Source organism: Corvus moneduloides, chromosome Z (genome assembly GCF_009650955.1).
Source record: "Corvus moneduloides isolate bCorMon1 chromosome Z, bCorMon1.pri, whole genome shotgun sequence".
Lineage (NCBI taxonomy): Eukaryota > Metazoa > Chordata > Aves > Passeriformes > Corvidae > Corvus > Corvus moneduloides.
This window is the reverse complement of record NC_045511.1, coordinates 51727990-51753980: the sequence shown is the minus strand read 5'-3', so window position 1 is coordinate 51753980 and position 25991 is coordinate 51727990. Positions and strand designations below refer to the sequence as shown.

The 25991-nt window shown below is 38.2% G+C and overlaps 2 protein-coding genes across 3 annotated transcripts in view; both read right to left on the bottom strand.

The window, feature by feature from the left end:
• Positions 1–20383, bottom strand: part of SMC5 (structural maintenance of chromosomes 5) — a 41656-nt gene extending 21273 nt beyond the window's left edge. Inside the window, exons 1-10 of one of the 2 annotated variants that reach the window (XR_004237429.1) lie at positions 20234–20383; positions 18802–18943; positions 17631–17683; positions 15356–15518; positions 14041–14175; positions 13282–13422; positions 8054–8215; positions 3348–3419; positions 2259–2514; positions 913–1067 (exon numbers count right to left, since the gene is read on the bottom strand). Coding sequence is in view for 1 of the 2 variants with exons in the window: in XM_032095767.1 (XP_031951658.1) it covers positions 913–1067; positions 2259–2514; positions 3348–3419; positions 8054–8215; positions 13282–13422; positions 14041–14175; positions 15356–15518; positions 17631–17683; positions 18802–18943; positions 20234–20346 (1392 nt within the window). In the remaining variant the exon portion in view is untranslated. The remainder of the gene's footprint in view (positions 1–912; positions 1068–2258; positions 2515–3347; positions 3420–8053; positions 8216–13281; positions 13423–14040; positions 14176–15355; positions 15519–17630; positions 17684–18801; positions 18944–20233) is intronic. The other variant, XM_032095767.1, reaches the window with a different exon arrangement.
• A 3007-nt stretch (positions 20384–23390) lies between these two features.
• MAMDC2 (MAM domain containing 2) overlaps positions 23391–25991 on the bottom strand; it is a 56232-nt gene continuing 53631 nt past the window's right edge. The window contains 3 exon segments of the mRNA XM_032096954.1: positions 23391–24350; positions 24677–24761; positions 24951–25210. Coding sequence (XP_031952845.1) covers positions 24289–24350; positions 24677–24761; positions 24951–25210 — 407 coding nt within the window. The 3' untranslated portion in view covers positions 23391–24288.

Below are 25991 nucleotides of genomic sequence, written 5' to 3'. Positions count from 1 at the left end.
CAACACAGAAAAAACAAATTTAAACACCAATTGAATTTACAGAGGTTAATGAGGCCTTAACTAAAAGTAAAGACATCCTTATCAAGGCATTTGTAAAATTATCTTGATGTGGTCTTTCAGAAAGAATTCAAAGTTCTGCTAATAACAAGAAATACTTAGGATTCTATTCTAAATAAAAGTAATTTTGAGCAGTCCTAGTACATGTACAAAGTGTAAGAATTTGTATATAAATATTCTAATATACTAATTTAAATTGTAGCAATACATTATTATTAATTATAATTATTAATAATTATTATAATTATTAATAAGTTTGCAATTCTGAAAAGAAGTGCAACTGGAGATCTTCATCCTCTTCGCATTATATAGAGCATATATTGCAAGAGGAGGAATGCACAAAAAAACCCAATGTCCTCCTTGAAAATTTAGCCCTGCTATTACTAGCTAGTACAGCAGCTATCAAATCAAACTAAAACACAAAACAAAATTAGCAACAGATTTCCACATCTCTGGATGGCTGGGTAGAGCAAACCAAAAAAACACTCGGAGATCAATCACAGAGAGAAGTAACCACAGCTGAGCAGGTTGTGCTGCAAGGGGAGATAACTGGTAACTACCACTGCTTTTTTAAGCAGCAACTAAGAATTACTTAAGTCTTAAGTAGTAAGACTGGATAATAACTGGTTGCACCTTAAAGGAAACATGCAATAGGCATGCTCTTGAGGAGGAAAGGTGCCATCCCACATTACTCAAGTACTACATTGCCCATGGAATTCTAATTATGAGTATCCTGCATGTACTTGGCAGGACATTCCAAGATGTGTCTTAGAAGTCCTCAAGTCATTCTCAAAGTGTTGCAAGACATAAATAATCTAACCATTAACAGAGTGGTATGCAAGTAAATCATCTTACTTCAAGCATCATGGGTTCACAGGCTCTTTTTTTAAACTTCTCTTTGTTCTTTCTTAGCCACATAAGAGCAGAGTGTGTGTCTCGGAATCTCATTTTAAGGTTCTCTTCCTTCATATGCATTATATTATTAAGTTGTCCAAGGCGATCAATTATTCCTGTAATTTAAGGTAGTTTCTTAAACAGAGTCCATAGCAAGTACACATTATAACCAGCATTTTCTGCTATCTACTGACTATACTCCTCCAAAAATAAGGTTGTTAGTAAACGACAAGAACTTTCCAGTAAACGACATCTCTTTCCAGAATTGAGATGCTGCTACTTCTGAAGAAATGTTAAGAACTATTACAGCTTAACATCTAAAACAGAATTGAAAATTTACGCAAGGAATAACAAAATGTGGTAGGCACAGTAAAAATACAGGAATTTTTCCTTAGAAGTATGTTTCATCAAGACTTGTTCTACCTTTGTACTTAAATATAAACACATCCCCAAAGGAAAAAGATAGTAGGACTAGTAATGTGAAATATCTCTTGTTATTTCATGCTGGCAAAAACCAAAATGTGTGACAATAGACCGTGCATGAAAGCATTTGTTATTCAGCAGAGACAGAGATCAAAACCAAAGGTTTTTGATAAAATTTTTGACTAAGATAAAATACAGTGTCTCCTTCCCCAGGTCACTTGGACTCTACCTCAGTTTCTTCCTGGATTTTATGGCAAGTTATGTGCCAGACAGACAGGTATGTGCAAATGAGCAACATTCACTGAGGAATATGTATACAACACCCTCTCCACCTGCCAAGCTTCTGGTTTTTAATTTCATTTCATTTCTTAGAAAGGACTAACTGCAAATACCAGACCAGCGTAAAGAAACTCTGGAATTAAGGTTAACTAAAATTCATCTAGAAAGGACAAATGCAGCACCAGCAGCTAATATACTGCATATAATATATGAAGTAGCTAAAACACTGCATCTTCAAAGCAAGCTGCTTTCTCCATCAGGTTTGGGATTGATTTTCAGAACCTGCTAACTACACACTTTCCTTTACAACAAAAAATCCCCCAAACCTCCAAACCGGCAAAGGAGTCACCTTATGCAGAGATCAGAAATACTGATTCTTTGAAGGATAGTTTTAAGATCAATTGTTACTTTTGAATCTTCTTGTTCAATTTTGAAAGTGCATGTTACTTTTAATACAACTGGTAACAGGAAAGAGGACAGCTATATATGTAAACCAACTAGGAGGTCTGAGGTAAACACCTTGAATTATTTCACTACAGTAAGTAGTGTAGATTCTGTACAGTCATTAAAATAGTAAATTGACAAAAAAACCTCAAGTAACTTACTTTTCTTTTCCCGCTCTTGGTTAGTTTTTTCTGCTCTTAGATCACTGACATCATTATCAATATTCACCCTTTCTTCTTGTAATTCTTTCAGCTCAATATTAACAGCATCAATTTGTGGCTGAAGATTCTCACAGACTGCCATTGTATCCAGCTCATTCTGCCACTCCTGTATTATTTTTTGAGTTTGGTATATTTTCTTCTGCCTGTTTGTTTCTTCATCTTTTTTCATTCTGAATGCTTGATTAATTTCTTCAATCTAAAAATTTTGAGTATTTCCATCAAGAGAATAGTTTAGTATACAGACCCTATAACAAATACCTAGGATACCTGTGCAACTGCTATTAAATGCTGACATAATCATGCACCAAAACCCCACGAGTCTGTTACAGTTCCAACAGCACTATGACACAGTTCCAGTAGCACTATGGCAGTTGAAGAACATAAGCAAAAATACAGTCAAGCCTGTAAGTCAATTCATGATGTCCCTTCATTTTCACAAAAGCAGAAGCTTAAAGGTTAATAAACTGCTTAACAATTGCTTAACACATTTGAAGTTTAGTCTATGATTAAGTAAAATCCATAGCCCAAACACAACTTTGAGGTTTTAACTCTGCACCCTTATGCATTTCATTTGTACATTTCTTGACCAAGTGCTTAGATGAGACTCTGGTTTACAACAGGTCCTTGCAAGGATGTTTCTTTTTACAAGATGCAGGATGTATATCCTTAGAAGCAATAACCCCAGCCTTTCACACAGAGGGCATGCTTAGTGCTGAGTGAATCACTACACAGGCTGTAGCTTTCCAAGGAAAGCCTATCACAAACAGTGTGTGTATATATCTGTATCTATCTATACATACACACACATTTGTCTACTCCATAAGGCAACTCATTTTATGCAGTACACACCCCTCCCTCAGTAATTCCTTTTGGACTAATAGAGTTCTAAAGACTCACTGTGCAGCAGAGGGAGTGAAGAGTGCAAGCACTTGCAGTATCTTCATAGAAATTTGCCCCTCTGCTAACAGAAGAGCAGACAAAAAAACCCAAACAAACACCAAGAAAAGTCACAGATAAAGAGACTCTTACCTGTTTATCTTTCATCTCCAAAGCATCTTGCTTCTCTTTACATTTCTGGGAGATACTTCTGATTTCAGCAGTCTGCATACAGCAAGGTATTTAAACTACAGTCATAAATTCAATTATATTTGTAAAAAGTAGTCAGATTTTGAACAACATCTTGTAAATGCATAACTATTTACTTTGCATTTTACTACTTAGAAAGTCATACTCACCCATTTCTTATTCTTAACTGTATCTGCAGCATGTTTAATTTCAGCAGTTTGTGAAGACTTGTATAACACCACATATACTGTACAGATCACAACCATGCAGCTATATGTCTGCAAATTCAGGCATGACATATAGAGGAAGTTCCTAATCTGAAATTAAAATAACTCCATCCTTAATTTCAATATAAATTTTACATACTGATGTCTACAATTATAAAATGTTCTTGCCTCTTTCTCCAAACCAGCTCTGCAAAGAAAGGAGATACTAAAGAGCGAGCAAGGCTTAAGCTCCTAGGCACAGGATGGCCAAACCAGATTTTGTCCATGTCATCCTACATCTGAAATAATTGTGCTAGAGCAAGATCCCACACAGCTGAGCTTGACAACTTGTTGGCTCATGTGTAGGCATCTATGTCTCTGCCCCCTTCTCTATACTCAGCTTCTACAAAGTGGAAGAATAACGTAGGTTAGAAGGAACTTCTTGGCATCACCCTGCCCCATTCCTTTCTCAGAGCTTGTTTTATTAGGTCAAGTTGCTCAGGCACCTACACAGCTGAGTTCCAAACACAGGGGAAGTACACTATCCTTCCTCTGCAAACTGAATTCCTCCTTCCCTGAATACTCAAGGCTGAAGCACTGCAAAGAGAATACTGGAACACCGCAGAAGGATGGAAGGACTGTAAGCCAATTCCAGTGCAGACACAGAAATAAAACAGCACTGTCACTGGAAGAAACATTTTCCTGCAGTCAGTCATACTGAAGACATTAAGATACATCAAGAATGAGAAAATAAAACTACGCAGAATTTTTTCCCTACCACAACCGCAAAAAAGCACAAAAATTTTAAGACTCATGCAGGTGTTTGCATAAAGACAGCAAACAACAAATACGTCTGGGTCTTGCAGTTGACTGCTATGAGGTACTGATCTGTGATGCTCTTTCCAAAGAGCTCACGGAGGCAGTCTTGAAGAGGAAGCTCTCTCCCAGGAAACTGATGCACAATGTTCACAAAGCCATTCTAAAGGCTCTCAAAATCAGGACACTAGTAAGGAACTGGAATTCAGTTTTTCAGTTATCATTGTATTTTCAGTTATTATATGTTTATATATAGACCTACCTACAGAACATATTAACTAGAACTATCTTTATGATTTTCATGGTACAACCACAAAAGACTGCTTTATACTACTAAATATTGCTAAAAAAATTGCATTGCATAGTTAACTCTGTTCAAATGTCTTTAAAGAGCCTGATGAAACTGTTCTGAAAATACACCATTTTATCAAACTTTTCCTACAATATGGGTCAATTTCTTTTATTCCACATTCTACACATCCTACCGCCCAAACCACCAAATGTTACTAAAAATTTTTAATCTCACACAGAAATTGAAAGGGTTTTAACACAAAGAGACAGGAGAAAAAGTCATGCAATGTCTGGATACAATAATTTCTTCCCAGATTTAACTCTGCCTTTCCTTGCGTTCAGCTCCTTCCAGGCAAAACTACAACTCCATACAGGGTTTTTTGCCAACAAAGTGCAACAAAGACAAAATGAAGAGGTGGTTTATTTCTGCTCTCACATATATATCCTCATGTCAAGAGAAAGATCTCAAGAAGCAATCAGAATTAAAGTAATTTGATAATGGATATAAGCCTGGAGCAAAGGGTCTGAAGAGAATTATATTCCCTACAGGTCTGTGTGTCCAGAATAGAGCAGACTTAAAATACTAAACTGCTTTCCCTTAATGCCAAATTGATGCTAATCAACTCCTTCTGGACTAAAGAATAATAACCTGTGAAACTCTCGCCAAATGCCTGCATTTGTACAAAGACAGAATTCTAAGTTACAAGAAATTCAAGCAGTCTATGAAAAGGTGACGAACTAATGAAGATGTAGCAGCCTAAGCTATTTTAAGCTACTTAAAAGTCTTGCGCTACTTTTACATTAGGTCAGAACTATCTCCTGACAGTGCAACCAGCACTGATTCTCCTTTCCAAGGATACTTCAACAGCCAAACTATGAAAGTATGTGTGAGGGAAATAAATTTCAGCACCTGAAAAGAAGTTACTGTCAAAAAAGTTCAAAAAGCAGCAGATCTTCTTAACTTGCCTGGTATCTTACAAATAGCTCATGCCTAACCACATATATAACATATTCCCTTTTGTCTTTTTCCACAATTCTGGACTCTGAGCTCAAGACAAAATAATAATCACTCAAATTAGACTTGGACGTATCATTTAACATCAGAACAAAACAGGTTTGGAAGTGTCTTATTAACAGAACAGTATCAGTCATAAATAAAATACAAAATTGTAACTAATCACTGGAAAGCCATATTAGAGTACCTCAGTAAGTCTTCTATAAATTACTTATTTCAAATTTATCCTCTTTCCTTCTTCCTGTATTTTTGGCTTCTGGAATACTGTAGAACAAATGTACCTAATCCATTTTCCAGATTCAAATTAAGCAATACTTCACTATACGGTTAACCTTGTGAATATGTAGTATATGAAAGCTTTAGTCAACAAGTTTAGATTGAGAAGAAAAATACACAGATTCAAGAGTATACATCAACCGTCTTGTACATTCTCTCAGGTTTTCTTCCCTTGTTTTGTAGGAAGTGGCCTATGCTGAGCAAGCTCCTCATAAGTTAAAACTAAAATGATCAATGTTTGTCCTAGGTTTCTCATAGAAACAAAGTACAACCTTTAACTAAAAAGATTACTTTTATATGAATACAGCCCAATACTTCCAAGAACAGCAGTACCAATGGTTAAGTGGAACTCTTTCCTGTTTGAAAAAAATATAGTAATTTGAAACATCTCAGTAAAACCCAACAGGATAAGATCAAGCAGTGCAAACAAAGCATAGCAATTCGCAAGCATGATGGCACTGTTGCATTATGAAAATTCAAGCTTCCAGCTATTAACTTCCCCTAAGAAAGTACACTTACCCTTAAACAACAAAAACCTTCAAAACAAAAAGCCCAACCACACCAAAAAAAGGCAACTGCAGTAAGACCGCAACATTTTTAACATTTAGGTATTTTGACTCAAAGCATAGTAAACTACTGCAATAATGTGGGACAAAAAATCTAAATACCTTTACCAAAGACCTTTCTTATAATTATGAGGTACTTGAGTACTTCATATTGTTGGTACAGTGTTTATCACAACAAAAACATTGAACAACAGTCTGTAGGGGTTTTTGGTCTGGTCTTTCTGGTTTGGTTTTGGGTTAGATTTTTGTTTGGGGCAAGGGTGTTTTCATTTGTCTGGTTTTTTTTTTAAAGGAAGCACATGACTGATTTATTAGCTCCCAGTGCATTAAATGCCACTGAAGTTTCAGACTCATTCTACAAGACGCTTCAAGGCAGCAATCCTCTACAGGTGTCATGAGTCTCCACATCAACTCCTCTAAGTGGGTCACTTATCTTCAAACAGAACTCACTGCAGCAAACAAACATTCTCAAGTGATCATTTAACTTTGGTTATCCACTGCAAACTTGTGCAGCTTATGCGTTCAATGACTTCTGCAGTCTGAATAGTAAATAATAGTTAAAATCCTGCAGTGAATCACAGTACTCTTATTTTTCACACGGAAATAGTATTTTTCCATAAACCCAGCTGTTCAAAACACTTACATAAACTGTAACACATAGGTAGGTTTATGTTGGGGTCCCTCCCCCGCCGTGTAGCCCTGGGAGAGGGGCCCTGAGGGCACAGACACGGGGCTTCCCTGCCCCTGCTCAGCCTCGTTCCCATGGGTTGGTTTGTGTTCCCTGCGCGGGCAGAAGGACCCTCGGTCCCGTGACTGGAACAGTTCCTCAGCAGAGCTCCGGCCATGCGGCTGGGGAAATAAACATCTCTGAAACAGCTACCAAGAATCTGTCCATATAGATTTCTTTTCCACGGGCCTCCTTGTTTGATACACGTGTTGCAGTATCCACACTGTAACAGGTTTATCATTGGATTTCCTTATGCATAAAAATATTCACAACTGATGGAAGATTATTGTCTAATTAAAAAATCAAGTCCTACTTGTGGAATTATATTCGATATTAGAGGAATGCTTGTAGGCCAGTAAAGTTGTAATTTACCTTAAATAAAGGTAAGAAGGTAAAAGGAGCATCCACAAACCCGAACTACAGAACAGATGAAAACAGGCATCTAATTCAACAGAAGTACCTAACTTGGGGAAACTACTGACATTATATCCTTGAAGATTTTTAAGGTACAACAAAGAGAAATTTTAAAACTTGCTTTTATGAAACCAAGAGCAGACTGAAGAATTGCTACTAAAGGTTTACTAAGGAATGTATTCCTTGAACAGACGTGGAGAAGGCACTGAGAACCAAGGGCACAGGTGCTTCACAAAAATTTCTGCTGAAACATCATTATGACGCACTTCAAAGAAAGAGGTTATTATTTTACATTTTACAAAGCTGAACACAGAACACCTGAAATACTACCTGTGTTAAACAAGAACTTCAATACCTACATTATCTCTGGTTTTCATATCCAGACTCTTTAAATTTTCTTCAGCTTCTTCAATTTTTTTTGTCCATGGGGCCTGCATTTCTTTCAGAGACTTCAGTTCTTTCTTAACTTGGTTTCGGTTTTGTTTCGCTTCTTCATGCTGCTCACGAACATTTTCATATTCCTTGGAAGAATTGAAAGTAAAACAATAAAAAACTGTCTTCTATTCCAGTTTTATACTGTCCAAGCATTTTATTTAATTGCTCATGAATTTTAGAAGAAAAATTTCTTTCACAAACTAGTATTAGATCAACTACTTAAGTAATAATGTTACTAGTTCCAATGACGAGGAGTTGTAGGGATCTTTCAGTCCCCAGTGAATGAGGACACATAATCAATGCTTCTTAAATAATATGCAATTCAAGTGGCAGAAGAAACAACCCATTTGTCTGCAACTACCTTGTCCCTAAAGTCCATCTAGGATCATTGCGGAAAAAACTCCTTAGCCCATCTCTGTTCATAGTTTGAGACTACTTAGGCAGAAGTCTAAAAGCTAAGGAGCAAATAACCACAAACAATTTTGGGAGAAAGAAAAGGAAAGGAGCTGGACAGATCATCAGAGCAAGTAACAGACACAACCACTGCTGAAGTAAACCAAGGAGACAGAGTGGAACAGACTTTCAAGAAAGAAGCAAAAACTCCACCATACACCACAAACACCAAAGCCATCGCTATCTGGGAAGTTTAGCTGAAGATACATTCATGAGAGAAAAGAGATGGTAAGCAGTATGGTGACCAAAAACCTCCACTTCAAGAAGGTGGGAATTTTGTAGAGAAAGTAGTTTAAGCTGAAGGAGTCATTATTAGTGATTCTTTTGGTGTGTATTATACTCTCTGGTGAGAAAAAAAATTTAAAAAGAAAGGCACAAAAAGAAGGGGGACCTCTCCCCAGCTCTCCCAAACAAAGAAACATAACAGAACATTATGTTCCATGAGACCATGAAAGGTTCATGAGAAAAAAACCAAGATGTTCAGAGGACCAGAGAGAGGAGTAGATTCAGGTATGCAGGGGAACAGAAGAAGGGAAGGCTGTTTGATTTTGTATGCACTAAAGAAAGCCCCTAATTCAGAACATACACCTACCTTATTCCAAACTTTGGAGCATTAAAATAATAATAATAATAATAATAACAATATTAAATAAAGATCACCTGGAAGCTATCTGTAACAGGTGACTTGGCTTTATCTGCTACCACTTTTTCATAGTTACTTATTAACCTGATTAATCACAGATATATCAACTTAGGCTATAAAATCCAAGGTCTTTCTTCATAGTATCTTTTTCAAAGAGTCAAAAAGTATTTGAAAAAAGCTGCTCTAATTCTGTGAAGCACAGTCACAGAACTGTTACAGCCACTCTTACAAAGTTACAGAGGTAAAGGGATTATACTTTCACTTAGCTGAAAGACTAAGCTTAAAATTTAGCTCTGCTCTAAATAAGGCATTTTGTTTCAAGACTAAAGCAAATGCACATGCATACAATTACACTTCAGATTCTTCAGATACAAAGTACAGGCAAGTTCCATAGAACTGTCATGACATGATTTTTACACAGCAGATCCCTTTAATACTTTAAGAAAATCTGATATACACAATATCTCTCTGTATTTTGGTAATCTGTACACAAGTAACTTTGATGCTTGTAATTGCACACTCCACTAAAGACCTGCAGAACTTCCAAAGCATTTCAGCTCTCCCAAGAGATATGTGCATCTTAAAACAGTATTTTTCTTAATTGTAAATGTCAGAGGAGGAAAAGAAGAATGGACATGGCTTGACCAAAATATATTTTCAAAACTACATTGTGACATATGAATGATGCACTGTCTCCAGTCGTGGTATATTTATTAGAAGTGTATATAGCTTTTATAATATCTTCACTATCAGGTTAGAATAACACGAGTCTGGATAGCCAATAGTACAGGTGCTCATGTGTCTGCTAACTAATAGTATACATGATCACATTCCTAATAATCACATCAGGTTTTTTGTCCTAAAACAAGTGCTCGTATAACAATTTTTTCTGCAAACTACTGTACTTCTGGTACCTGTTACATTTTAGAAATTTTGTTACATCTCTCCTGCCTCGAGTGAACAGTCCTTGTTCTCTTAATCAAGCAGTCTTTGTTCTCTTATTACGAAGTGTACCATGTTTTCTTGCTCCACACTACATGATTACAGGAACTATGGAATTTTATGGAATTTACAGTATAAGTTCAAAAACTTATTAGACATAGACATATGTGAAAATGGCGTATAATTCTCCACATATAGAAGCAGTTGTCCCTGTCTAGAAAAAAGCACATGACCACAAAAAAGTTCCTCAGGTGAAAGGCAACAGTCTTCAGAATAAAAATGCACTTCAACAGTGGTCAAAACATGAACAAGCTCTTCACTAGACTTTCTCTTTTCCATTACAATTAAGAAACAGTAATGTCATATTTGAGTTTAAATATTTTCAGGCTGCCTGTTCTCTCTATTTCATAACATAAAGCAGTGTTTATACATCTGCCTTCCAGCTGACTTGGAAGCTCACCTGTAGCTACTCTGCTTTGTTACAAAGGTAAATTGAACAGCTAGGTGCGTTTAGCCTTCAAGCTGAAACCTGTGTTTTGGGGAGGACAGAGCTGATGAACCATCCACAAAAGGAAGAATAAACTCCCATGCTATTCTCAACTTCAGTAAACCCCATTTTAAGACCCAAAAAAACATTTATTCTTAGGACTAAACAGTGCTAGGTCAAAACAACAAAAAACCCCACACCCTTGTAGAACAGTACATTTCTTCTTTTAGAGAGAGCTTGCTGTTTTGCAGTGTAGGACAACGCCAAAAGTTCTGTCACAGTTTGACAAATCACAAAACAGCAACAGAAATGTGGAATTTTATTACAGTTTGTAGTTCAGATATCCTCTACCTAGTAAAACGATTATGTTGATGACCTTTGATTTCAACTGTAAATTCTGCACATGGAAGATCTCATGTTAAAATGTACTGTAATTTACCTCCAGTCCCTGCTCCCAGCATCTCTAAGGTGTATATTTACCTCCAGTTCTCTTCTCTTTTCCCTGAACCTAATATACACTACGGATTCTGTACTGTTAATCAGAACTCCACCAAGGTGTCAAAGCACACTGTTGTTTCTATGGATTCAGGGGCCAAAAAGTTACATTTAATTGAATGCACCCACTAAAAGTCTTTAACATACTGAGCAACACAAACTGTCCAGAAGACAGCAGTGGGAGTGTGACAAAGTGTGACTAAACTTGCTTAAGTAACACGTAACTAGCAGGAATGTTCTCTAACTTACGGAAGGCAATTTAATTGTCAGCAGATAAAATTCTTAGCTTAGTTTTCCTCTGCCAGTGTCCAACAAGCCTTTCTCTATAAGCAAATATCTTACAGTAGAGAACAATCAGTATCAGTCTACATTAATTATGCAACACCAGGCTAACACATGTAGTAGTAAAAACTCCCATCATTCAGCAAGTACTGACTGGTATACAGAATGTATACCATACTTCCTTAACACATACCACCATCCATCTATTTCAATTGCTACTCCTAAATCCCTCCACTGTTAGCAAGATTTGAAGGCAGCGAGGACCCTTTGAACCCAGCTGCTCAAGATGCGAAGGCCACAAAGTTCTTTACGTAGCCATGTGAGGCTTTGTTATATGCAAAATTGCAAAAAGTAAGTTTTCCACATTCACAAATAGTAAACTAAGTTTTCTGAAAGTTCTTTATCTGTATTTCATGAACTCTACAAAGCCGGCAAACAAGGCAAACAACATATTGTTTCAGTAAACCAAAATCCCCATCGGTTTGAACTGTTTAGAATAATTTAATCTGAGTGACCATTCAACACTAAACTAAACTAGTACCAAAGTGCTCCTCAGAAAGACTTTGATTTGTCTAAATGACCTTGTGGGAAATGACGTTACAGAAAACCCGCAGGCGCTGACAGGGTACAGAAACAGCACTGTGCTTGAACAGATAGAAATGGATACATGTTTCAATCTGAGACCTTGGCAAAAGCTGCCTGAGTTAAGACAATGAGCTTTTGCAGTTTAAAGCAAATGTAGTTCTGTAGTTTTGAAATAAGTATGCCTTATAAAAGTAGAAATGTATTTTTAACAAGTAAAAATATGTTTTATGCAAGAAATAATAGTAATAGGTTAAGAGTAAAGAATTTTGAGTTTAACAATAAATTCTGTAGTAGAGTTTCCTAGAAAGTTAAGATGTAGCAATATAAGCCTGTGCAATAGGCCTTAATAGCGGTATGTTGACAGGATAAGAAAATACGCATGGCAGCAAAATCACGTAGAGTGGTGATTGGTACAAATGTGTTAACAAGCTTTGTAGCATTTGCTTACTGGCTTAAAGAAGTATAAAAGGCCTTGTAGAAAAAAGCTCCTACCTACCTACCTCAGCATTTTTGGATCTGCTGCAGCTGCTGCTAACCCTGACCTTTGTATTTGCTGCAGCTGCCACTGCTACTGCTTTTGCTGTTGCTACTGTAACTGCTGCCTTTGATATTAGAAATCTTGTTCGCAACATCTCTCCTGTCTCATCCTTCAATAAACATGACACTGATTCAGCAACACATCATCTCTGCGACATCTCTCAGTAATCCGGAGACAATCCCTGAAATCCCAACATGACCTGTCCTTTATTCTACATTCTTTCAAATTTATTTTAAAATTTCTCTGTCCAAATGCTAATATTTTTGAGATTGGTAACTTTAATTCACTGACATGTATGTCAGGCACATTAAACCTGAACTAATAAATTAAGAGGAACTTAACCTCTAAAAAAATTAACAAAAAAAAAAAGTTGTAAAAAAAGTTACAGCTGAAGAAGCAAGTAGAGCCGGCTAGCACTTAAACCAATTGTCTCTGCACAGAATAAAAGGAACACTGCTCTTGGCCTGTCCTGCTGGCTTTCTGAGGTGTGCACTAACTACCTGAACTACTTCTGAAGCAATTTATTCAGTACAGCTGGGTATGTAGGCAAACATTACAGTTAGGCCAAGAACAGAATTTCAAGACCTAGCCTATTTGCACTGAGCAATTGTAACGATATTCAAATTACTCTGGTCACACTTCTTCTAAAGCAACTTTTGGCCTATTTCTAATTTCACTATCTTACGGAAAATGGGTTAGGCGAGAAAACACTGGAAATAAAACTTACCACCCATGGCCTTTTCCTTTCAAGCATCTCTATTAAGTCTACATGGCGCTTGCATTCATGGTATCTGTCAACATCTTGCTTGTACCGTTCAACCCTCTGTTTCATTTTCTCCAGTGAGGTGGTTTTTTCTCTGCACAAGTTCTGTAATATATATTTTCACGTTTTACAGTATCTACTTTGTGAAAACTCTTCTCAGAAACTAGTCTACATGTAACCCATTACGTGTACATTAAAGCAGAAATTTAATGCTCGTGGAGACATTTTAGTACAGCAGTAACTAGAGGGGAACCACCCAAAAAGATAAAAACAGGAGAACAAAGGATTACAAGAATGGCCTGTACGGCTAAGGACATTGTTCCCAAACACCGTTCCTCTTCCTTTTTGTCTGTCCCTTTGTTTTCAAGGAAGTGAGCAACACTAAAGCAATGGACCATGCTGTAATAGCCAGTGACACAGAGAAGACATAAAAGATCTGTCTAGGAAACTTGTTACCAGTCAAAAATCCCAGAGAAGAGAGGAGTACTTGGTGACAGCCATATTTTCTTTGTCTTTTGAGTCCAGACCATTTGCACACATCTTTGTACTTACAAGCATGTGAGTGTCAGAGTGAAGGAGTTCTGAGAGAAGATGAGCATTGTTTGGTAAAATCAACTTACCACAGACTTTGTAAATAAATAGCATCTTCTAATTCTGTAACATGTCAGGGTAAAATTTATTTCACTTTTCCTACATTCACTGCTCTCTAAAGTGCATTTTTACCTCCAGTTCTCTTTCCTTTTCCCTGTAATTTTTCAGTTCACAATGAAACTGGTACATTTCTGGAGAACCAATGGATTTTTCAGTGGCTTCGAGCAACTCAGTCTTACTCAGTTTTGTAAATTCTCCAACTTTGTCCTATGAAATTTAAAGAAGTTATAAAAATACAGGATTAGCTGGAACAGTGCAATACAGTAATACTGGATTTATACACTGTGGCATACTTCTCACAAACATCACCTGACTTACAGTTCTATGCTAAATAGCTCTGGCATAGTTAATGACCATCTCATCAAGTAGCAACCAAACTTTAAGGAGCATTTGTTCCCTGCTGAAGCTAAACCCTTGCAGTATAAATATTATGACAAACTTGAAAGTTAAGCCACGTAGAAGGTATTATTAAAGCTGGCAGCCAAGGCTATTAGGAAGTATTGCTGTCGAAGGCAGAAGAACATTCAAAGCCGAGACTGACTCAAGAAGTGTGCTTGTCGTTAATACATTGGGAGAGAACAAATAAACCAGAACTATCAACACAGTAATATTGACTGAACTGACATTTATGTACTAAAGAGAAAAGGTTGTTTTAAACACAAAGTTATGTTACCATAGTATGCTGAAAGTTCTGAACAAATACTGTATGTAAGTGAAAACGAACCATCAAACACCTGGCATATTTTTGTTTCTGCAGTATTAGCTCTCTAAACTTTAATGCTTTTTTGCATGCCTTCTTGAATTCAACATTAACACCATGGCTAGGCTCTGATAAGGTTTTCTTTTACTACCATTCCTGATGATCCACATGAACTGGGAAGGAACCTGTCACAACTTTAAAGTGCAATGTGAGGCCACTTAGCTACCCGCACAGGAATCCCGACCTGCTTCAACATGGATTCAAATGCAGAAACTGCCAGTAGTATTCTTAATATTCTCTCTCCTTTAAGACTTATTTTCCATTAGGATGATTTTATTCTTACATAATTCAATTCTATACATCTTTAAGCCCTATGCTCAAGAAACTGCTGACATTACTGGAAAGGCTCTATAAGCAACTGCTGCTACTTGAACACCAGGACAGGGAGTATCAGTATCTTTTTCCTTTCAGAGTCAACAGGTACAAAACTGCTCAAGTAGTGAGCTTAAAAGGACACACAGCTCCTCTTTTCTTTCACCATCACACCAGCACAGCTGCCTCATCCCTCTTGTTCTTCGTACCGTCCCACTGAACTAGCAGAAGTGCTGCTCAAGCTAACCAGGAACAAAATCCTCTCAAAGCACAGTACTCCATTTGCACCCATTGTCTTTCAAAATTAATTCATACCTGAGGAAGAAACTGGCACAAATTGTCCACCTGGATGTTTAAGGCTGCAATCTGTTCTTCTACTGTTTTCAGGGTTGCTGGCTTTTTATTGATAAACCACGCTGATGCATTGCTCACCACATAAATCTCACGTGTGATAATAATATTGTCTGGTGACTTAAACCTGATTAATAGAAAGAAGTGTTTACACTTCAAGAATACCTGAGAAGTGTTACAAGTGTCAAAGGTTACCAAGTGTCAAAGTATTATTAGACTTTATAGATAGCTAAATATTTCATCTAAATTAACTGGACAGTACCATCGGATTCTCATTTTCATGATTCAGAAAAATCCAGTACTTCAGTGATGAATTAAACTCACACGGGAAACATCAAAAATATCTGCAAATCTCAACTCAGAAGTTACCTATATAAATGAGATGCTCATGCTAAATGTATGAAACACTTAGGAAGTTGTTACAAATGTGAACAGTTTCTATAAAAGTGTAATTTGTGTGAGATTTACTAAGTTTTAAAATTGGTGTGAAGGAGGTACAGTATGTCTTTGAATTGCTAGTGTACAGAAATACATCAGTAAGCTGTGCATATATATTTCATTTGAAAATAAAAATAGCGTACAGCACAAAAAATACTAATTTATTTCCATTTTCTGCTTTTAAAAACCAGTAAAGACACATTAGTTTCCAGTTAGTTTTCTAGCTCAATACCTACTTTCAAAAATTTAGTCTGGTTAAAATGCAGCAGTAAGAAGTAAGAAGTAGAATTTTAGTTTACCATTTTGATTTAGAAATTGTCTCTTGCCTGTTAAGCACACTGTTAAGGATGGAGAATATAGGCTTGTAGAGTGGTCATATACCTCAGGAGACTCAAGAATAGAGGTCAATGTAAACTGAGTACACATCTGTTGCCAGTGTTTGGACTAAGCACCATAGGGATACGATCCTATTTCTTGATTACTGAATTGTTACTTCCTGCACCACCTCATTTTAATTTATCAGACTTCCTTCAAAAGACCTACAAAGCCATGCTCCTTTCTTTCATTAAATTAGCATATTTTTACTACCATAACTAGGGTATAGCTACATTCCAAGGGCCAAATTCAACAAAGGCAATACATGCATACAGAACTTCAATTTTTAACTCCTGTCAAAAAAGCAATCTTCTGCATCATTGGTCTCCCAGCCCTGATGTTGTATTTAAATATTTTTTACCAGTCAAAGGACTAAGCTACACTGCAACCATGACATGCTGGGTCTAACGAGCCATGAAATGCTAAATCTTCACAAACTGCAAGATTCTTTCCAGATTTTCAAGTAACATCAAGATACATCTACATTAAAACAATCACAACATCTACCTGAAAGACATCCCATCTCCTAAACACATTGCCACAATTTCTAAAGAAGGTCTTACTTGATCACTCCCACAACGAAAATGGACAGGACTTTTTCCAAGGCCTGCTGTCGTACTGTTTTTCCTCAACAAAATTTTGTTTTTAGAAAACCTGATCAGGGTGGCCAACTGTTATCCAAATTAACACAGGTTATGAATCAGTTGACTATCTCTATTTTCAGCTTCATCCAGGCAAACAGACCAGGTTAAGGCTTATTAAAATCACCCATGCCATAGCGGCCACAAAAAAGGAAGCATGTAACACTGCCCTATGGCAGAAGCTACTAATGGAATTTTACAGTCCAAATGATTTCCAGTTGCTCTGTTTTGCAACAGCTTACCTAAGACTGCATTACATGGAACTACTCAGATCTTTGTTTATACCTCTTTTGTATCAGTATGTGATGTTTTCAGTGAGGACGCAGAGAAGCCCCTCATACCAGCACTATGAGTATAAGGAAGTGAAGCCACAACAATCTGTTTTAAAACTTAAGACTTTTGTATTTTTTTCTTCAATAAAAAGAATTCCAACCACCACATAGTGATGGCAGAACTGACTAAATTTAAATCATCAGAACCTTAAATGTAATCAAAAGCTAAACACATCATATACAACAATCATTACCCATACATTTTTTGTACCTAAAGACAAGGTGAAATGCTTCAGAAAGCAAGATCAAGAGTAGCCATCACTGACTATTTCTTGTGTGATAATTATTTAAACTTAATATCCTGAAGTCCAGAGGAATTAAAAAAGGAGAAATTAAAGCACCAGCTTAAAGACAGACCTCTGTACACCAAATTTTTTTCTCACAACTTTGTGAATGACTGTGTGGGGAAGTGATCCAATTAAAAGTGCATGAGGAAATAGTTTTACTACTTACAGTTCAATTTCCACTGCGCCTTTCATGCACCCCTGCTTCACAAAGAGACCGATCTACAAAATTAATTTACAAGTTGTTACCGCAAAATAACAGTATATTTACATGTATTATTTTACAAGAAAATGCATTTGTATAATGGAGCTGCTGTAACAGCATATTTTATTGAAAACTTACAATCAAAAGAAAAATAAAGCACTAACTAAAAAGAAAGGAAGACACTATTATCTTCCACAGCAGCATTAGAACTTCCTCCACAAGTTAACAATTTCTGGTCACCTTCAGCCACTTCAAAACTGAACAAATTATAATCAGCAGATCCACAGACAGGAAGAAGTTCTCACAAATTTGGGGAACAAAGGCAAGACAACTGAAAACACACTGCTGAATATCTGTACTAGAACTGCAAATTATAACAGTATGAAAATAAACCATGAAAAGTAAAGAGAAATACCAACACACAGTAATGGCCATGCAGTCAATTCCCATATTCACATTTGCTTATGACTGAGCAGCTACAAGAGAATATGGGCAATCATTTAAGAACCCAGATTCATTGCTCCAAACCTAGTCAGATAAACTGCATCCAATGAGAATATCTAAGAAAGCAAATAGCAAAACTCTGAAAATTTCAAAATATAAACTTCCTACTATAGTGACAACGCACAAGATCTTGAAAGTAAGAGGTAAAAATAGAGTAGAGCAATCCAAATTCCATTTAAATCAAAGATCAGTGCCTCCTCCATGCTTCTAGCTGAATTCTCAAGACACATAAGGAGTGTATTCTTTCTACAGGTACTATGTATTTGGGAATTTATTTTAGACTTCGTCTATTTCTCCTTTAGTTGGTACTTCTTATCAAATGTTTTTAGGCCATTAAGCAGCATTTTTCTACCCCACTGTGGATGCTTAGCCATCTTCAGATAAAACCTCTAGTCCACTCAGGCTGCACTACAATTCAGGTGTTTCCGTTTCATAATTTATACAAGACAGCAAGCAGTTAATTAAGACAACCCCCCTCTGTCTCGGGACCAGGTTACTCTTCAATTTAGACACCTTACTTTTTATAAAAGTAAAGCAAATCAAGGAAGACTATCTTTGTCCCACCCTCTGCTGGACAGTGCTCTGAATGAAATTCAGATTAATCATGAAAATCACAAAAGCTCATAGTTACCTTATCAGCTCGTGCTAGGAAAGAAGGTTTCCCAGCCAGTCCCAGGCAGATGGCACAAACAATGCTTGACTTGCCTGTGCCATTAGCACCTAGAACCACATTCAGGTTGGGCCCTGGAAATACTTCACAGACAGTGTACGTTCTGGAAAACACAGCAAGATTTTGAATTTAAAACACTGTATTACCTTTAAAAAAAAAGAACTTGCTTAGAAACACTTCATGATTTTATTAAACAGATACAATTACCTCATCTAGACTCAATCCTGAAATACAGATTTGTAAGAAAGTCACAAGAGTGAAAATTAACATTTCAGAGCAACACTGTGAAATACATATCTAACAGCCAGAGTACTCACTACAACTTTCTTTAAAATCAGTGACTATAAGGAATGAAATCCAGCAACATGATGACAAGTTTTATTGAACTTACTAGGGTATCATTTTATTTTATGCATCAAAAAGAAGACTGAAAATTGATCATGCAGTAGCTTTCTTGAGTTACAATATTAGCCGGCCCTTAGTATTTGGTTTTTTTCTAAGTCCATTAGATATCTTTTATCATGTACATCCAGCATGCCTACTGCAAGAGTAACTATGGGGAAAAACCCAACCCACCCATGCAAACTCATATCAAATTAACACCCTACCTTTATAAAGAATTGTATCATTTGATGTTCTATTCCTGCATTGTGCCAAACACGGAAAGGAGCTGAAATACTACCACCACCAAAGCAGGAGTACAAAGCAGTTAATGGCAACACAATATTATAAACCATGTACTTGTGGAAGAGAAGGTATCTGAACCCTTAATGAGGATTTAAACTACTCTCTTTGGAGATTCAATTAACATCTAACACGTGACCCATGCACTACACTACTGAAGGTTTTCAAGGCTGGCATGGAGCCGTAAGAAAATGGCCCGACAACTGCTGCTGGTAACCACAATACGCCCCAAAAGAATGATATTCGCAGTACATAGCTGGCAAAAACACGTGCAAAGACCACAGACGCTTCATCCTAATGGGTCTCAAGGCCTGTCCCCACTGCCCTATGAGCATCTTCTGCATCTCCCCTCCTCCACTGCTTGGCAACCAGGTATCTGAGAGACAAACAGCACGCAGAGGCTGCACAGCCAACAGGAACCATCACCTCCGGGGAAGGCGGGCCGGCACCGGGGAACGCGCCCCCAGGGTAGCGACACTGCGCTAATAACGCCTGGGACTCGTAACCCACATAGCAGTGTCTCCGAGCTCCCCACTCCGAGAAAAGCAGCACTCTACAGGGAACACCGGTTCCCGCACTCCCTCCTCCAGCCCCCGTAGCCCACGGTACTCGCGGCGACCCCGCTCCGCTGTTTCGGCCCCTCTACGGCGGGGCGGATGGGGCAGGCCGCGGCCGCTCGAGGGAGGAGAAACGCCACCCGCTCACTCACAGAAAGTTCTCCATGAAGATCCTGACGATGGAGCCCAGGACGAAGGGGGACTGAGACTCACCACCCTTCACAGACTTCCAGACGGCTTTCCCCTTTTCCCGCGCCGCCGCCATGTTCCCCCCTCCCAAGCCCAACGCTCTCTCCCCTGGGGTCCGGGCCCGCTCCGCGCGCTCCGAGCCGAGGGGGCGGGACTGAGCCGTCCTGGGGCTTCTCATTGGTGAGAAGCGCGAGGCGCCGGCGCCCATTGGCTGGCGGGGCGGGGCGGGGCGGGGCGTTGCGGCCGTTGTTGCTGAGGGGGCCGCGGCGCCTCCGCCCTGCACGGGACTGGCTTGGGCTGGTGCGGAGCCCCGCGTTCCGCTGGCCGTGTGTTCCAGTCACCGCTACATTTCCTGCATACTTTAGAACGTTATGAGCAGCTGGGCGTGTTTAGTTTGGAGAAGGCTGGGAGGGAATCTGATTCATGCATACGACTATTTCAAAGGCGGTTGCCAAGAAGATGGTGCTAGACTCCTCAGTGGTGCCCTGAGGGAGGACGAGGAGCAATGGCCATAAACTAAAGCTCAAGAGGATCCTCCTCAACATGAGAGTAACTTTTTTACATTGAGGGTGGCAGAGCACTGGAACAGGCTTCCCCCGGAGGTTGTGGAGTCTCCCTCTCTGGAGACATTCAAACCCCACCTGGGCACATTCCTGTGTCACTTGCTGTAGGTGACCCTGCCTTGGCAGGGCTGGTTGGAATAGACGATCTCCAGAGCTCCCTTCCAACCATAACAACTCTCTAATTACGTGATTCAGGCTAATGGTCCGGGTAAATAACATTCCAGGACTGCCTGTCAGACAACAGGAGCTGGTTTGGCAGCAAAAGTTCAAGGGTGTTTCCGGTAAGCTCAAGGGGCCTAAGAGCAATTCCTGGGTGGCCCAGGCTGAGGAGTGTGGCAGGGGAATGTGCCACAACACATAGCTCCTGTTTTGTTTGAGGTGGGATGAGAGGCAGGTTTTCTCTTCTTCAAAATGTGAGAGGTAGAACAGGACTCTGTCTGTCACGTTGCAGGAGAAGCATGCTCTCTCCAGCCTTTGCCCTTAACACCACCATTCCTTCAGAGCTGTGGGTCTCCTGAGTGAAGGCAGTCACACTTGCAAGGTCTGTTCACACCCGGGTGGATAAAATGTCAAGTCTTTTAATGCTTGGCTTAGGCTGTCTTTGTGAATCTTCACGATTGGAAAGTTAGGTTTATAAATAGGTTTATTTTGGTGTGACACCATAGTCAGAGTACCATTTCATTTACTTTATACAGACAGAATAACAATGATATCTTATGTTGTTATTCTGGATTTCTATTGGTGTAACTGAGATCTGAATCTGGCCCTCTTTTTGAAAATTAATAAGGATAATGATAAAATGAAAACTAATGGGACAATATTTAAAGAATAAAAACAATATTAAACATGAGGACTATATTAAACAGGACAGTAAAAGGACTTTCCACTGATCTCAGGACAACTTGAGTTCCACTCCACCACAAAGCTACATTTACAGCAATCAAATACAAGCCCATTACTGCTTTGGGTGTTACAGCTGCTTTTCAGGGTTTCTTTTTCATTTCCATTTTACAGATTGTGACACAACTGGGATCGAAGCAATTACTTGTAAGTTCTTCAGTAGCTTTTGAAGAAATTTTCAGGCATTAAACAGGCCTGGTATGGCAAGTCTCATTAGAACTCTTCTTTGCCCTGCTGTGGTCCTGGTACAGCTACTGCAGCAGTGAAGAAAAGAAAAAACAGTAAATAAAGATGGATCCAGGACAGAAATTAATTGCATGTCCCATTTGGACAGAGCTGATAGAACTTTTTTTTTTTTTTTAAATCTCACCATAAAACTGAAGTTTGCCAGCAGAGAAATCTTAATGCGCCTTACCCAGTTTTCAAATGTTTTGTAGCCATTCTTTCATTGGTCTGTGAATTTCCTATTCTATAAACTGATATTCAGCAGACACTGAAGTAAATGAAGCCACCTTTCAAATTCTCCCTCTGTTCTTTAATTCCTGCAGCAAAAATGAGTGGAAAAGTGATGTTCCCTACTTAAGGCAGAATTTAAGGGGTTTTTTGTTGGTTTTGGTTTTTGGTGTTTTGGTTTTGGTTTGTTTGGGTGGGTGGGTGGGTGCGTTTTTCTTTTCTTCCTTTTTTTTTGTTTGTTGTTTGTTTCAGGTTTTTTTTTCTTTTCTCTCACCCCCTCCTCCCTTCCCCCCCCCAGTCAGGATAATGCCTCACATCTTGTGGATAAATACTTCCCTCAATGATATTGATAAAATCACTGTAGCACTGAGGTCCCTAGAAAACACTCAGTGGAATGCAGGTTAGAGTCCTTCACTTATGTTTTTATTCTATCAGCCTAAATCTGATTACTATGATGGAGTGAAGTAGATCTGCATAAATCTTTAGATATAGGAGCCTAACAGTTGTACTTCATGCTTCATTTAATTTACATACGGAGAACCACCAAGCCTAATTATTTTAACCACCTCATCTTCACTTGCTTTCTGCTTAGACAATTTGAGATGAATATTGATATCAATGCATGCACTTTATAGCACACTGTAAAATTGTTTTGATTCATAGGAAACATGTCCATTATTTCTGTTTGCTTTCATTTTTGAATAATAGCAAGAGTCATGTGTTCATAAGCAGCTGACTAGGGAGACTGTAAGTAAGGATAGGCAGATAAGGTATCAATTCCTTTTGGCTCTTTCTCAGTCTCTAGGAAACCATAAACGGCTTCAATCTGTGTGGTTAAATAAATACATGAGTAATGAATGTATTGCATTGAACAATCTCTTCAATTGTTTCTGTCACCAAAATGAAAATTTACAAAAGAGTCAAGGGCCTAGATCATCCCAGGTGCTGTTGATCCTTATAAGCTGTTAGGAAAAGCATAAGCTCAGTTCTGAAAGGAGCACAGTATGGTGGCTGTAAGAATAATTTCTGCCACTCGGTACACAGCTTCTTGCAGCAGTTTAGATTGCTTTCTGTTAGCTTTCTTAGGTGATGTGACCCATACATTTCATTCTCTTCATGTTTAAAATAACGAATTCAGGCTTCTTTGTTAGGTCAGCTCTTTCTCCTTACACTGATTAGTATGAAATCTAGAGCAGAGCAATAAGATGGTACTCAAAAGTTACATTTTATTAGGAATTTATAGTAATTTCAAAAAAAGAAAACCCTTACACACAAATACATAAAATCTTAAAAAATAACAAGATGTGTGAATTCAGTTTCCTATTGATACAAATGCAAGACATCTGTGGTTGGGCAAGTGTAAGTGCATTCTTTGTGAGTATACAAACTTATTTACTAAAAAGACAAACAACAAGACTTTAATCCCAGAAAACATATGGCTTTAAAGTGTTTCATTTCATATAATTCCACAGGCCAGCATCTTATGCTGAATGATACTGAACACTAGAATTGAGTTTGTTATTGAAAAATATATTTGTCATAGTAAAATAATACACTCTCACAAAAAATTGCCAGCAGAGTATTAAGTTTCCCAGAGAGATTTGTCATTGTGAATAATTGCACTTAACCTGTAGGATAATACTAGTAGCTAACACTATTTTCTTTGTTATTTCAAAACATTTATAATTTTCTTAACAAAGATCCATTCTATCCCCAATACAAAACATTCACTGAATGCAGATTTAAGATAACACAATATTGGACTTCAATTGTGCAACTTGAATTTCCTCTTTTTACTTATATACCAGAAATGTTAAAAAAATTAAAAATGAATGATCTATGCAAAATGGGAAGCCTTTATGTAATAACTGATACCTCATGCAAAAGAGGAAATAGTATCAAAAAATTATGATCTAAGAAGCCCTGAGTCAATAATTTCATTGAAAAGGCGAGGAACATGAGTGCTCCGAGTTCTTCCTACGTATTGGTGTGTATTCAAACCAGTCCAGTATTTACTTAAAGCATATTTTAAAATAGGCAGTTTGTGCAGTTTCTTACATACAATTCTTCTATTCTGCTTCATTCCTTTCAGCAGACTGTATTTAATACTCAATTTCATTTAAGCTGTCAGGATAGCCTGATGAGAATTGAACTTCTTCCACTTCTGGAATATAAAGAGTGAAGAAATACTGTAATTATTGGTATTTTTGTCATACATAAGAATACTTACAGCAGAATGTAATTAACGTGCTGGATTTAAATGGGACTGTCATGTGTTTTTTAGAAAGGGTTACAGCCACGTTACTAGCTGAGATGCTGAGGATAATCTCACATCCTATTAGAGAGTAAAAGTTCTGCATTAACCCAGCAGCCTGATACTAAATTCAAATCCATTAAATGAGGGACTCAAGGGAAGAAGTATCATCCACTTAATTACAAACAAGCACTGTGAATTGCCAGGTGTCTCTTACAAAGTATGTTGAAACTTACCCAAACAGGGTCCTGCCTGGAACAGAATATCATCAATAGCAGTGTCACTTCTTATTGACACACCACGGATTGCCTCAAAAATTATCTGTAAATGTAAGACACAACTTCTCATGAATCCCACCAGTGGAAGGACTGAAAAAAATAATAGCCATGCAACCTATTCAAGGGATACCCTCCCCTCCCTTCTCCTTCTCTCTCCTTCCCTCTCCTCCCTTCCCCTCCCCTAGTCCACTTCAGTATTCCAGTTTGACTGTTTCTTGCTTGTTTTTCTTACCTGGTAGTTTGTATCACTTTCATATTCTATCAGTCCCCTTAGCCATGAGATGCTTTGTTCCCCTGTCCTCCTCCACAGAGGAATCTCTTCTTCATCCCCTTCCTTTTTTAGATAAACACTTAATAATCCGGTCCCAGCTCCATACATATGATAGAAAAATGTCAGGCACTGTTTTCCAGATGTTCCTCTTAGTGATCTTGAAACCAGGTATGCTCTCTGTCCATAGACCATGTCAGATGCCTCTATATACATGTAGTATCCTTAAAAAGATATAGAAGTAAGTATTAGCAAAGTAGGATACATTATGTTGGGATATATTATGGACCTGCAGCCGTAGATAATCTACATTGCTTTGTGAGCCTCAGAAAATAGGACTCCTGAGTATCACAAGAGACTCTCAAGCATCCACTGGCAGCATTCTGCCTTTCTCACTTATCCTTGGGAATTCCCTGTCCCTCTGAAGGGAATCTCACCCCCAGGACTTGTGGTGACAGACAGGCAGATAACACAACAAAAAGGGAGCATTGGGACTGCATGAAGAGTTGCCGCATTATCTGAGTTCACCGCGTGCTGGCAGAGCATACATCTCAGAACAGCTGCCTTATGCAGCAGATGTCATGTGGGGATGCTCCTCAGTCTTCTGACGCACCTCAGTTTGCTCCAGCTGGTGATAATTGAATGATGGAATGAGGGGCATATGAATTTGCCTTCTACCAATTAATGGCTTGAACCCTTAAAAACTTGGTTATATCTGTTGAAATGCGCAACCACAGAAAAGAATACAAAACCATAGTTGCTCTTACACCAGGAATTGCACTCTGATAGAGATTGATTCACTGGAATTCTGAGACAGCTGCATGTACATCTGAGGGTACACTTTAGGCAGTGGTCGGTGGTGATGCAGTTTTCTGCGTTCTCATGCTAATAGATAATACCTGCCTAAATACTTGAATTTACACTGGTGAGCTTGTAGAGCAGATTTTCAAGACAAAGGGCTTGTGGAATCTCTTTTATTCTTCATGTTTTCTTTTGAAACCAAAG